At 50.3% G+C, this 12,019-nt stretch overlaps 4 protein-coding genes across 4 annotated transcripts; 2 read left to right on the forward strand and 2 right to left on the reverse strand.

Moving 5' to 3' along the window:
* Positions 1-52: 52 nt before the first annotated feature.
* Positions 53-529, reverse strand: BO88DRAFT_3309 (uncharacterized protein). Its single transcript, XM_025702652.1, has one exon. The coding sequence runs from the start codon at positions 418-420 to the stop codon at positions 103-105; it is 318 nt and encodes a 105-aa protein (XP_025567906.1). The 5' UTR covers positions 421-529; the 3' UTR covers positions 53-102.
* An 870-nt stretch (positions 530-1,399) lies between these two features.
* On the forward strand, positions 1,400-2,970 carry gldB (putative glycerol dehydrogenase (GldB)). Its single transcript, XM_025705402.1, has 2 exons — positions 1,400-2,182; positions 2,244-2,970. Exons 1-2 carry the CDS (start codon positions 1,775-1,777, stop codon positions 2,811-2,813), a joined length of 978 nt encoding a protein of 325 aa, XP_025567907.1. The 5' UTR covers positions 1,400-1,774; the 3' UTR covers positions 2,814-2,970.
* Positions 2,971-5,761: 2,791 nt separating this feature from the next.
* On the reverse strand, positions 5,762-10,268 carry BO88DRAFT_439673 (uncharacterized protein). Its single transcript, XM_025709725.1, has 12 exons — positions 10,165-10,268; positions 9,799-10,106; positions 8,705-9,730; positions 8,166-8,244; positions 7,764-7,974; positions 7,706-7,739; positions 7,656-7,675; positions 7,598-7,625; positions 7,488-7,570; positions 7,428-7,457; positions 7,280-7,406; positions 5,762-7,255 (listed from the first exon to the last, which is right to left on the reverse strand). The coding sequence occupies exons 1-12, from the start codon at positions 10,203-10,205 to the stop codon at positions 5,883-5,885; spliced, it is 3,360 nt and encodes a 1,119-aa protein (XP_025567908.1). The 5' UTR covers positions 10,206-10,268; the 3' UTR covers positions 5,762-5,882.
* Positions 10,269-10,474: 206 nt separating this feature from the next.
* BO88DRAFT_409508 (putative formin binding protein) lies at positions 10,475-11,410 on the forward strand (the record flags this gene model as incomplete). The annotated part of the gene is made up of 2 exons (XM_025707960.1): positions 10,475-10,498; positions 10,550-11,410. 2 exons carry the CDS (start codon positions 10,475-10,477, stop codon positions 11,408-11,410), a joined length of 885 nt encoding a protein of 294 aa, XP_025567909.1.
* Between the last annotated feature and the right edge of the window lie 609 nt (positions 11,411-12,019).

A 12,019-nucleotide genomic window follows, 5' to 3' on the forward strand; every position in this document is an offset into this window, starting at 1 on the left:
GAGGGGTTCAATTGACCAAAGACCAAAGGGTCAGGAGAGTTAAAAGATTATATAGGAGGGGGAGGAGGATGGATGATAAGATAGGAAGGATAAAGGATGATATCACTCGGAGACGAAAACAGGAAGACAACCAATGGGCGTCACCTGCAAGCAATTGTCACCGGAGGAAGATGGAAGAGGAGGATGATGTGAAAGAGAAGGATGAAGATGGAAAAGAAAGAGAAGGGAGGCGAAGAGGATCATATATAACAAGCTTTCTTCAGCAGAACTACAGTGGCGGTAAGGTCCCAGCGGACGAGGGGAGAAGGCGTACCACCGACAAGGAGGGTGTTTATCCTGGGTGCAGCCATACGGAGACAGCGCTGCGGCCAAATCAGCCATCCGGATCCACCGACTGGGTTGGGAGGGGCGTATCATCATCCCTAGGAATTCTCGTCGTCATTATTTACGGGGAGATGATTAGCTGCGACATTTCGTAGTTTCGCTGGAGGGAGAGCGGAGCCAACAATGGCAGCTTGATGGATGGATGTAGTTTAGTCTAGTAAGTAACTGGTCTTACAAAAAAGAAAGTCCACTACTTTTTTTTTCTGGGCAGGTTGTAGGTGGAGCTCTGTTGTAATCTTTCAAGACTGTGACCGCTGGACCCTGGCTGGTGGTAATTTATGACATGCTCAATACTACGACATACACAGCAGACACACACACACACATACAGACATAACAAATGCCAATGCCAATTACCATGCAGGTATTCAAGTTACTACTCCTTTCGGAACAGTTTCGGGGCGGGGAGTTCTGAGGCATTAAACAGCACACACACACACACACACACACAAAAAGTCCCACTCTTCACACCACTTTCACTGCCGGCGCAGTATCGTGGCTGCAGATGGCAGCCTGAACTTGCCCACCGCGGCGGGGCGGGAGGGCTACTGGGGAGTGGCATCACCAAATATTGTGAGACATTATTGGCCAGGCTGGAAATTTGTTCGCAGGACGAACCACTCAAGAAGGAAGAAGCTGCTGCAAGTTGAGTGGACAGGAGGGGGTGCCAGCGGGACTGTGTGGGACAATGATTGGTCGCTACGGGCATTCCACTCACGAACGAGCCACAGATCGCTGGAGCCGATGACGATCGAGCGGGCGGCGGCGGGTCAAACGCTCGCGCCGTTTCGAAACCAATACATCCAATGATGTCATGGGCTCCATGTCTCTCGTTTTTTTGGTAATTGCAATTTCCCCCGTCTGCATTGGGAAATGAGAAATTCAAACTGAATTAATGGGATCCAGAAAAAAGTGGATTTTCTTTCCTCAGGCCAAAAACCAAAAACGTGTCCATGCCGTCATGGGAAGCTTCACAGGAAATTTGTCCAGGAGCTCCCCCAAGCTCGAGCTTGGAAAAGAAAATTATCGAACACCAAGGTCAAGCGTGGATGGTTCTTTTCCAAGATAGCTTGGTGAAGTAAAAAGTACAAGTGTACATACCCGCAAATCGAAAAGTCAAAGGAAAATGACCCTGCATAATATAATTAGTAGCAGCAATAGCATCATACCCCTCATCAACACACCCCCCTCCACCCCACTTGCTGTTCTTGCCTGTAAAGTTGCCTTCTCAACGAGAGCCCCTCCTCGCCCATACCACCAAGTAACTTCTTCCCCTCCCACCCGCTATTTGTACTCATCCCTCGGCTTCTCTGCCTCTTCTTCCTCTTCCACTATACCAAATATACCCAATTCCTTCTTTTCACCATCACTTCGATACCCTTACACAACCATGTCTTCCGGACAGTCCTTCACTCTTAGCAACGGCGTCAAGATCCCCGGCGTCGGTTTCGGTACCTTCGCCAACGAGGGTGCCACTGGTGAGACCTACAAGGCTGTCACCTGCGCTCTCAACACCGGATACCGTCACCTCGACTGTGCCTGGTACTACCTGAACGAGGGTGAGGTTGGTGATGCCGTCAAGGACTTCCTCGCTGCCAACCCCTCCGTCAAGCGTGAGGACATCTTCATCTGCACCAAGGTCTGGAACCACCTCCACCGCCCCGAGGATGTGCAGTGGTCCATTGAGAGCTCCCTCAAGAAGCTCAAGGTTGACTACATTGACCTCTTCCTCGTTCACTGGCCTATTGCTGCCGAGAAGGAGACTCAGGAGAAGCCTAAGATCGGCCCTGATGGAAAGGTATGTCTATTTTCCCTCATAATTCTAGCATCAGAGCAGTGCTGATTTGATACTCCTATAGTACGTGATCCTCAAGGATCTCACTGAGAACCCCGAGCCCACCTGGAGGGCTATGGAGAAGATCTACAAGGAGGGCAAGGCCAAGGCGATCGGTGTCTCCAACTGGACCATCGAGGGTCTGGAGAAGCTCCTCAAGTACGCCGAGGTCAAGCCTCACGTCAACCAGATCGAGATCCACCCCTTCCTGCCCAACCAGGAGCTCGTTGACTACTGCTTCAAGCACGACATCCTGCCCGAGGCCTACTCTCCCCTGGGCTCTCAGAACCAGGTCCCCACGACGGGCGAGAAGGTCAGTGAGAACCAGACGCTGAACGACATCGCCAAGAAGGGCAACTACACTCTGGCACAGGTCCTCATCGCCTGGGGTCTGCGCCGTGGCTACGTTGTGCTCCCCAAGAGTTCCAACCCCGCCCGTATCGAGTCCAACTTCAAGAGCATCCAGCTCACGGATGAGGAGTACGAGGCCGTCAACAAGGTGGCCGAGGGTCGTCACTTCCGCTTCGTCAACATGAAGGACACCTTTGGCTACGACGTGTGGCCCGAGGAGACCGCCAAGAACCTGTCCGCTTAGATGATGATAGAGAGCGATTTTTGATTTATGCAGGCCATAAACCAGTAAAATTGGACCGAATGAGCTTATGAGTGGATGGACGAATTGAGATGAAATGTGTATCTAGCAATCAAAGCAAAACAGATTACACCACAATACAATACGTATAGAAAGCAATCCATGTATTTCACTTTCATTCCCTTTCCCCCTTAAAATGATACAAAATAGACGAAACAAAAAAGAAAAAGAAAAAGGGCCATCATAAAAAATAATAATTTAATAATAGGAGACCACCTATCCGCCAATCCCAGCCATCAAATTGTCGCTCCCACCAACAGTTCGCAAATGAAACCTCAACCCATTCATGCATGCATGCATGTGCTTGCCAGCCGAATCACAGCAAACCTAAGTGGCTTGATGGAGACGAGACGGGAGAACGGGACTAATCCTAGTAAGTTAGGTTACTTACTCGGAGTGTCGGAGGACTGTCCTCCATGCGTTGACGGGGCTAGTGCGCAATGACGTCAGAGCAATACCTCCATTCCTCCCTTGAACATCCAACAACACAAAATATTTAAGACACGAACAAAACAATCAAGATAGCAATCTCTAAGAATAATGAAATAATAAAATAATTAAGTGGCAAAACTTTCATAACGGGCAGATCTAGAACCTTCATCGACCACACCATTAACATATTTCTTTGCATGTATACTAAAATTAATCCTTGTATTAATTCCTTTATTGCATGGCAATGGCTTTTCATCATATCATGATGTATGTATGTATCAAGCGTACCTGGAACCAAAACAATTAACAAACAAAGGAGAGGGGGACCGGTACTCTAACCGAAGCAGGCTAGTCATGGCTCGTGTCGGGAAATCTCGGAATATAGGTAGGACCCGGGTTCCTCCTCGGTGGGCAAATGTGGAAGAAGCCCTAAAACACCGAATGGCTGAATTGGGTAAGGGGCTTGCGTGTTAGTGGTTAGTACTGTTTGGGGGAGTGGGGAGGGGGGGGTTGGTTGTGATGGTGCCCTAGCCCTAGCTAGTACTTGGTATTCAATTATTTATCTGGTTGATGCGATACTACTACGGAGTAAGTAGTAGTAGTAGTACGTAGAGAGGGGTAAAACCCCCAGTACTTACTAGGATTTGTCCAGTCGGGATAGAGCATGGATGGGGTTATGGATACTGTGCACGGAGTACATTTATCGGGATTGAATGTGATACGGTGGATTGGATGGTATACCAGGAGTACTATCTGCGTGTATATTTGAGGGATTATTTATGTTGGATGGATGGATGGATAATGGTCCACTTGGTATGTTTCTGAATACGGAGTATAACCATCAATCCATCCATCCATCTCAGTATCTTCGCTACCTACTTACTTATCTAGTCGGTAGAAAGATATCATTCGTCTAGAGGAGTAATAGAGGAGTAGCAGTGCTATCTACCATATACACAGGTTACGCCTGGTTGGTTGGTTGGTGGTACTGGTGCCTGAATCCATCCAGGATCAATCAATCAATCAGACAAACATATCAGAAATTCGGATCCATCAACCCTGCCACATACACCAAAGTACTTAGTACTTACTAAACTACAAGAATAACCAAGTAAACACGTATCTTACTTACTCCATAATAAGTATTCCACATCTGACAGTAGCCCGAGTCTACCCGCGATATGCGCCCTGAAATAGGGAACTTCAGCGAAAAGCTAATTGCATCATGGGCTGAACTTTGTTAGTTGTTAGTTTGTATTTGTTGTTATTTAGCTTTAGATCTGCGTGGGATTTGCGCTTCGTTAGTTCTCAGTACTAGCTTTGGTGGTATATGGAGTGGAAGTAGTAAAAGTAGACTATGTACATATTTAGTAGGTGGGATGGGGGATTGGGATGTGGGGTAATTTTTTGAGGTTTGAGGGATTAATGGGAAAGAGGGAGGGAGAGGAATTGGGGTACGTAGTTAGTGTGGTTTAATTGGAGATGTGGTGATTGAGGGGTGGTATTGTGTACTAGTAGTTTGTAGTAGTTGTAGTAGTAGTGTAATGGGTGATCGTCGACATGTGTTTACTGTGACAAAGTTTAAGTTGTTGATGATGATGCTGGTAGTCAAAACTCAGTAGTATATTAGAATGAGGTGTGGTTGTATATTCTCTCCGCACTAGTATGGTCGCAACGGCTAAGGGAATAGATATTTTCCATTAGGCTAGGATGAAATATATCGCCCTACTTTTACGAAACCGATTAGTTCGAATACTAATAATTGCACGGGGTATCTACAACCTCCCTCAATATATATTGTTTTTGTAGTCCACGCGGATGTGATAGTATATCTTCGTTACACTTTCCTATAGCTTACTAGTACTACTACTTAGGACTAACTGGTAGTAACTTATGACCCTCTACCTACAACCAGCCTCTAGTCCCTACTACTATTACGAAGTGTATCTAGTACGTAGTACTAGTACTACCCTCACAACAACAAAATATATATCAACACCACATCCAGAATAGTAACTCACCGGCACCACCCTCCATCAACATCAATATTCCCACTGCATCAACATGCAACCCAGCTACTAACTGTATATGTACAATGCAGGGCGGGAAACCTTATCCCCCAACGCAGACGTTATATCATCGTGCAGAGACATGCAGAAATCCACCATGTACGAGGAAATATAAGGTGTGTGTGGGCGTGTGAGTAGTCTATAGCTTGGATACATATCCATGGATTACCAGGGAACTGCACCTCCGCGGTGCATACTATCAGCTGTAAGGATGTGAGGGTGCTGTGCAGTGTAGATCTGAATGTGATGGTGGAACAGCAAGGCTGAGTGAGGTCCATGTGTTGCATTTCTTGCTTTTAGGTTGTATCAGAAATATACAGGATAGTTACCTACTACTGATACCTATCCTGCTATTGTATGGGAGTAAATGATTAGACTCATATTAACGTAGTAATTCGATTCTGCAACTGCCATCAGACCAAACGCCTTTCCTATCGGTTCCTCCGTATGTACACTAACCCGAAACGCCAAATAAACGAGAAAGCAAACGAGGATATCAACAATATCATATTCACGCGCGCGGACGCATCTTCCGAGGCACTGGCGTCGACCCAGCGTTGATCTTCAGCAGGTTGGTCTTCGCGCTACTGCTGCGGAGTGATGTCTTGATGCTGTCGCTTGCAGGCTTCAACGGCGTCGCCGGGACCCGCCTCGGCGACTTGGGGGTCAGCTTCTTGCGCTGCTCGGCCGTGCTCGCGCTGTTGTCGCTGCTGGGCGACGACGGCGAGGACAGGGAAACATTGCTGACGGCTGTTGCAGCCGTCGAGTCGGCTTTGGGTGCTCCGGGACCCAGCCGGCGCACGCGCCGCGTCCGAGGCGTTGCAGTAGCGGATGCAGTAGCCGCTGCATCGGCGCGATCCTCCCCACCACTCTTCTGCGCCACTTGAGACCGCGTTGTTCGGCTACTGGCTGCCTTTCTTTTCTCGGGGGTTTTGCCCTTGCTTCCGCGGCTCGCAACGTCATGCTCGTCGCCCTTTGCTGCCTCTGATCCGTCGTCGAACTGCACCAGTTCCTCGTCGTTCCACGACACATGCTTCTTTGCCGTTTTGTGTGGTCGCTCCGAGACGTCTCCTGTCGTGTCGCTATCTGTGCAAGGGGCGGTGTCGGCCTTCTTCCCAGATGGCGACTTGCGTGTGAGACCCTGCAAAACGAACTTCGGTGCCTGTGCATTGCCCTTATTCAGTCGCGTGTTTCGCCGCGTCGTAAGGGCCAGCTCCTGGGCCTCGGTGCGCTGCAAGAAGACGAATTCTGTGCCCTTGGCACGGCGGAGTGACAGTGTGTTGCGTACTGCAGCTGCAGCGGTAATGGTCGTCAACAGGTTGGTAGAGCGAACGGTGCGAGGTCGAGTGCTGCGTCGAGGGCTAGATGGCTGCGGACCGGCCTCATCTTTCTCCTTTGTAGGCGACAGCTGAGGCTTCTGCGGTGAGGGCGAGTTGGTGTCAAGGTCCTCCAACGCGCGGCGCGCCGGTGTGGGAGACGCAACAACAACCGGCACCTCCGGTTCAGGCTCACTCTTTTCAGGCTCCTGCTCCTGGGCGACCATAGCGGCTTTGGCCTCACGCTTAGCTTTGGCCTTGGACAAGAAGTTGTTGAGCAACTCAGTATCTTCTCCGTCCAGTGAGCTTCGGAGTGCCGACCGAACGAGCGTTGACTCCTGCACACTCGTTAATTCCTGCACAGGTGCAGCGACCGTAGCCGCGGCCGGATCGTCTAGGGTTTCTACGTCGACAGGCACAGTCGGCTCTTCGTCGGTGCGCTCTTCACCGATCATCGTAGAAACTGTGTCTTCATCATGGCCATCATCCTGCGGAGTCGTAGGTTCGTCTTCAATTGCGTCGGACAGATGCACAGTCGGCTGTTCGATGTCCTCGCGGGTTCTTAAGTCTGGAGTGCCGAACACCATGCCACCAACCACTAGCGGCGACAGGCCATGTAGCGAGCGGCTATAGGCTGCGTCGGACGCCAATTTAGTGGGGGTTTCCGGGATCAGACTGGGGGATTCGTCCATATCGGCAGGGTCCTCCGCGAGCTCTTCCTCCAACGTCGACGTGGGCACTTCCTGGTCGTCCTTCACATCGTCACACGACTCTTCTGATTGTAGGCTGTCATTTTCAACCGGCTCATCGGGGATGTCGACAAAGTCACTGTAGATTAGGGGAAGTTTGCCTGGGGTCGTTAGTCCATTCGACTGGATAATCTCTTAAAGCACCAGGAGGATAAACTCACGTCGCCGTCCATTAACCTCGGACTCCCACTGTGTTTCCAAGAACGAGCGCCCGCGCACACTGTCCTCCAAGGCGTCCGCTTCCAGAGCGAAACACCTGCGCTTGACACCGCGGCGGAGGCCGGGGTTCCGCGACGTGTTGATCTCCAAATGTAGGTCGTCGTCGACGGTATGACGCTCTGCCGCAATCAATTGCTGCAGAGCTTTCATGCTGTTAAACGAAGTGCGAAAGCGCTTCCAGACCTTACGCGACTTGCCGCGGGCGCGGAATGCGGTTGATGGTTTGCGTTCCCAGGGACGGGGGGCGGCTCTGGTAGCTTTGACGGGGGTAAATCTGAATCGGTCCTCCTGAGAGAAGGTGGTTCGTAGATGTGGAGGGCTGCAGAGAGAGTAAGATGTTAGTGAGGGGAAAACAAGGCGTCGATCACGGCTGAACGATGTTTATCGGAGAACTGTCGATGGTGGGAGAAAAGGGGGGCCGCAACATGGCGGTGGCGCAACAGATCTCCCACATTGAGTTCCAAACAGACAGCGGACATTTAGGCCGCCCAAAGAGAAGGATGGACTCACCATGCCTGGAATGTGTCGGAAGGACAGACGAAGTCCGCCATCTTCATGGTGAATCCGCGGCGGAATGTGTGTTTCGGCGCTGACGTCAAGCGAGATCGGGAAGGAGGGACTTGAAGCCGGTAGATGGTGAATTTGTAGAATATAACGAGATAATTTACCGGGCTTCGCTGAGATAAAAGGATGATACCGAATAGCGATACTGAGTAACACGGGAATATCCCAACGCGAGCAGGATGATGGAGGAGAGTGAAGTGGATTTGCTGTTGTTGGTCCGGCCGCCGTTTGTTCTCGTTGCCCTGCCAACCATCAGAGTTGTAGGGAGGATTACCCTCATCTCCGCTATCTGCAGACTACCATCATCTTATTTGGGCCTTCAGAACATTGATGATTGGCTAGCATACTAGACTCCATACATTTGATTTTACTTAATGATACTTAGCTCAGCTACCCATATATCGAAGTCTAATATATCCAGGGCAGGATTCTCCACCGGACTGCCCGCCGATACTTCTCCCAGTCTTCGCCATACTTTGCCGCACACATAGCATCGTCTCTACGTTCCCGGTGCATCAACAAGATTGCAAAGTACAGCACGTAGAAGTAGGTGAAGATTGTTCCCCAGCCTTGGGCTTCGCCCTGGACGACCTTGCGCCCGTCTATCATCTGGAAGCTCTGAGAGGCCGCCACAATGCTCCCTGCCGGGTAGATGAGATACCCTGCCATGCCCGTGGGCAGACTGAAGGGCAATGCTTGTAGCCAATCTCCAAAGTAGTTGATGTGGCGTGACATTCCCCACCATCCAGCTGTAAGTAGTCTAGTTCCTCGCTTGGTTTGAATGTACGACAGGCCTGCCACACTCGGATCGTTGGGGTGCGTGCGGAACATGTGCTTCTGATCGTTGGCGGCCCGGAAAATATACAGTCCCAGGGTAAAGACGGCGCTCACAGCTGCGATGTTCAACCACCCCAGCTGCAGCGGATAGACAGACAAATAACGGCATTGTGTTGAGTATAGGAAGGGCACCCAGACGAGATCGCCAAAGGAGAGCATAAACCCCATGCCATCAGTGGTGATATCCATCATAGTCAGAAGCCCTAACTCATTATAATGGCTGTTGAGCACGTAGAACCCCTGAAAGAAGGTGATCAATAGAATGCTGTCGGAGACATAGCCAAAATTGCGATATTGCTTGGCGACAAAGGCAAGATCAAGCAGTATCCAACCAGTCAAGCCAGGATACATCTCGCACCAAGTCTTAATGTCGATCTCCCCAAAGAGTGGAAGAGTGACGCGGGGGTTCAACTCCCGGCCAATGTAGAAATCGTAGATGATATTTCCTGTCCTCCCACCGGCCGCTAGTTCGCGAAGATCCTTATTGGGGTAGTTGGTGTCCACGCTGAAGCTGCTGATATAGAGGTAGGTGGCGAGGGCAAATGATATCAACACATTGGCCGTCAAGATTTGCACATAGTGATCCACGATATACGTCCACACGGGAAATTCGGCGCCTTGCAAGTATGTGCCAATTGCGCAAACAGCGAAAACGGCAACGCTGGTCGAGAATGCTGTTAAGGATTGTCAGCGCAGTTCAACCGAAGCACATGACAGCCTGGGACATGGATGTAATAATTACCATTCATGCGGTACTCGAGGGGACGACCGTGATGGACCAGTTTAGTGCCATGAACCCTCTGCGCCGGGAGAAGTCTCCAGAGGAGTAAAACAAAGACATAGTATGCCAGCACTGCAACGGTCACTTTCCAGTCGAAGAGTGCCCAAATTCCACCTTCAGGCCACCCGGTCTCCGCGGCCCATTTCTCCCAAGTGAAAGTGCGAGGGCTCAACAGCGAAGGTACAGGACAGCCCGATACATCGTTACAGCCGAAGGCAAAGAAAGTCAGGAGTAGAGGTAGGCCAATAGTGATGGCAGTGGCTCCTAGGCTACCGGTAATTCGTCAATATATCAAGGCCAAAAGGTCCGGGTTAGGCTTGTGCTTACGGTCCACCAAACTCGTACTCGACCACCGTAGAAGAAGCCATCACAACAAGTAATATATCGCCAGTAAGGCGTAATTGGCTGCTAACAAATCAATGTGGTTGAATATTTTATTTCTAATCTAAAGACCTGAAGGTCTCTTTGAGACTTTATAGTCTCACAGAGTACAGGGCAGGCGACAACTAAATTCCCCTTTGGGACTAGCGGCACCGGGTCGGGAACGCAGCGTGCAGCGTGATATCATCTTGGCAACCGGCAGTCCATCCATCTTCCGGCCGATTACAGAAACAATTCAAACAAGTGGTCCACAACCATGGCGGAGTATTGGAAATCAGCGGTAGGCAGAAGCTTTCCAATCTCCCGTGTCTCAGCACTGACTTCGACATAGCCCAAGTTTTGGTGCAAGCAATGCAAGATCTTCATTCGCGATACCGCCTTCGAAAAGTCTCAACATGAGGCTACGGCCAAACATCAGGGTAATTTGAAGCGCTTCCTTCGCGACATCCATCGGAACAATGAACAACAACAGCGCGAAGCACAAAGAGCGAAGAATGAGGTTGAGCGACTGCGCCAGACCGTGGCCGGATCTGCGGGTGGAAAAGATGGGGATGCTGCGCCCTGGAAACGCGCGCCCGCATCGGCGCCCAAACCTCAGGAGCGACCTGTTTCTTTGGAAGAAAGGAAGCGACAAATGGCACAACTAGCGGAGATGGGTATTGCTATTCCGGATGAATACCGCAGTGAGATGGCTTTGGCCGGAGAGTGGCAAACGTTGTCGGAGAAAGTTGTACAACCTTCGGAGGAATCAAAGGCCAGCCAGTCATTAGGGGTACGCAAACGAAAGCATGAAGAGCGTGACGAGGAAGAGGAAGAGGCAAAACAAGAAGCTGAACGATTCGTCAGTAAGGGCTGGGGCTCCCGGACCCGAGTCTATCCCGGCGCCCAAGAGGACACTGATCTTGATGCTCTTTTGGAGTCTACGAAAGATATCAAAAAGGGTAAACCTTCAACTCCTGCTGAGTCGGCGCCGGAGCCAGAGCCTGAGAACGCACCGGAAACCGTTAAGGGCCAGTTCATGCCGGTCAAGTCAGAAGGGGATGCAGCAGCTCCTGAGACTGGTGAGCCGTCTCAGGTCAAGCAGGAGAGTGAGACTGCCCCCTCGGCTCCTGTGACAAAAGAGGAGCCGGAAGACGCTCCAGCTGCGGGGGTCGTTTTCAAGAAGCGCAAGGCCAAGGTCATGAGAAAGTAACGGCACCCATCACGGTTAGCATTTTACGGAAATACATGGAGCTGTTACGTGTTGGCGGTTCTCATCATTACTCCAGTGCAATATTGACGATGCATTACCGTCAGCGAAATCAAACTTGTTGATCGCATCTGCCAGGCGGCTGGGGTCTAGCAAACATTGCACAAGAAGGACGGATGGTAATGCGATTACGATGACAAGTCTTGATCGTGTTTAAGGAATCCGAAGCCGAGCAGCATATAGATGACTTAATCTGGCATCTACAGAATTACAAGTGTGGAACCTGAAGCTGAATATCAAGAACGGCTGGTCCGAGTTGTGCACAGACCGGTGACAGATGCTGGACTGCTTCCATGGGGATACATGCAGCCATCAGCCAAGCTGGTCTACAAGAATGATATGATATCGACATCATACAAAGAGGCGCGACACTGTCAGGTAGACACAAGTAGAACGGCGGGTTCATATATCATAGGGAACGTATTTAAAGACCAGCTGAGGTTTAGCCAAGGCTTCTAGCTGGGATGATGATGAAGATAGTTGCGACTATAAGGTCATATAGTGTTCCATCAATATTATCAATTAGTATAATCTCACACAGCTTCTAAATTG

The sequence above is a fragment of the Aspergillus vadensis genome, assembly GCF_003184925.1.
Source record: "Aspergillus vadensis CBS 113365 unplaced genomic scaffold BO88scaffold_1, whole genome shotgun sequence".
Taxonomy (NCBI): domain Eukaryota; kingdom Fungi; phylum Ascomycota; class Eurotiomycetes; order Eurotiales; family Aspergillaceae; genus Aspergillus; species Aspergillus vadensis.

Bases quoted from the DNA above. Each gene is read 5' to 3' on its own strand.
- gldB (XM_025705402.1), top strand. From the start codon at position 1,775: ATGTCTTCCGGACAGTCCTTCACTCTTAGCAACGGCGTCAAGATCCCC. The intron at 2,183-2,243 runs GTATGTCTATTT...ATACTCCTATAG, and splicing joins AGATCGGCCCTGATGGAAAG to TACGTGATCCTCAAGGATCT.
- BO88DRAFT_3309 (XM_025702652.1), bottom strand. From the start codon at position 420: ATGATGATACGCCCCTCCCAACCCAGTCGGTGGATCCGGATGGCTGAT.
- BO88DRAFT_439673 (XM_025709725.1), bottom strand. From the start codon at position 10,205: ATGGCTTCTTCTACGGTGGTCGAGTACGAGTTTGGTGGACC. The intron at 9,731-9,798 runs GTAATTATTACA...AATCCTTAACAG, and splicing joins CCTCGAGTACCGCATGAATG to CATTCTCGACCAGCGTTGCC. The intron at 7,571-7,597 runs GTGAGTTTATCC...TGGTGCTTTAAG, and splicing joins CGAGGTTAATGGACGGCGAC to AGATTATCCAGTCGAATGGA.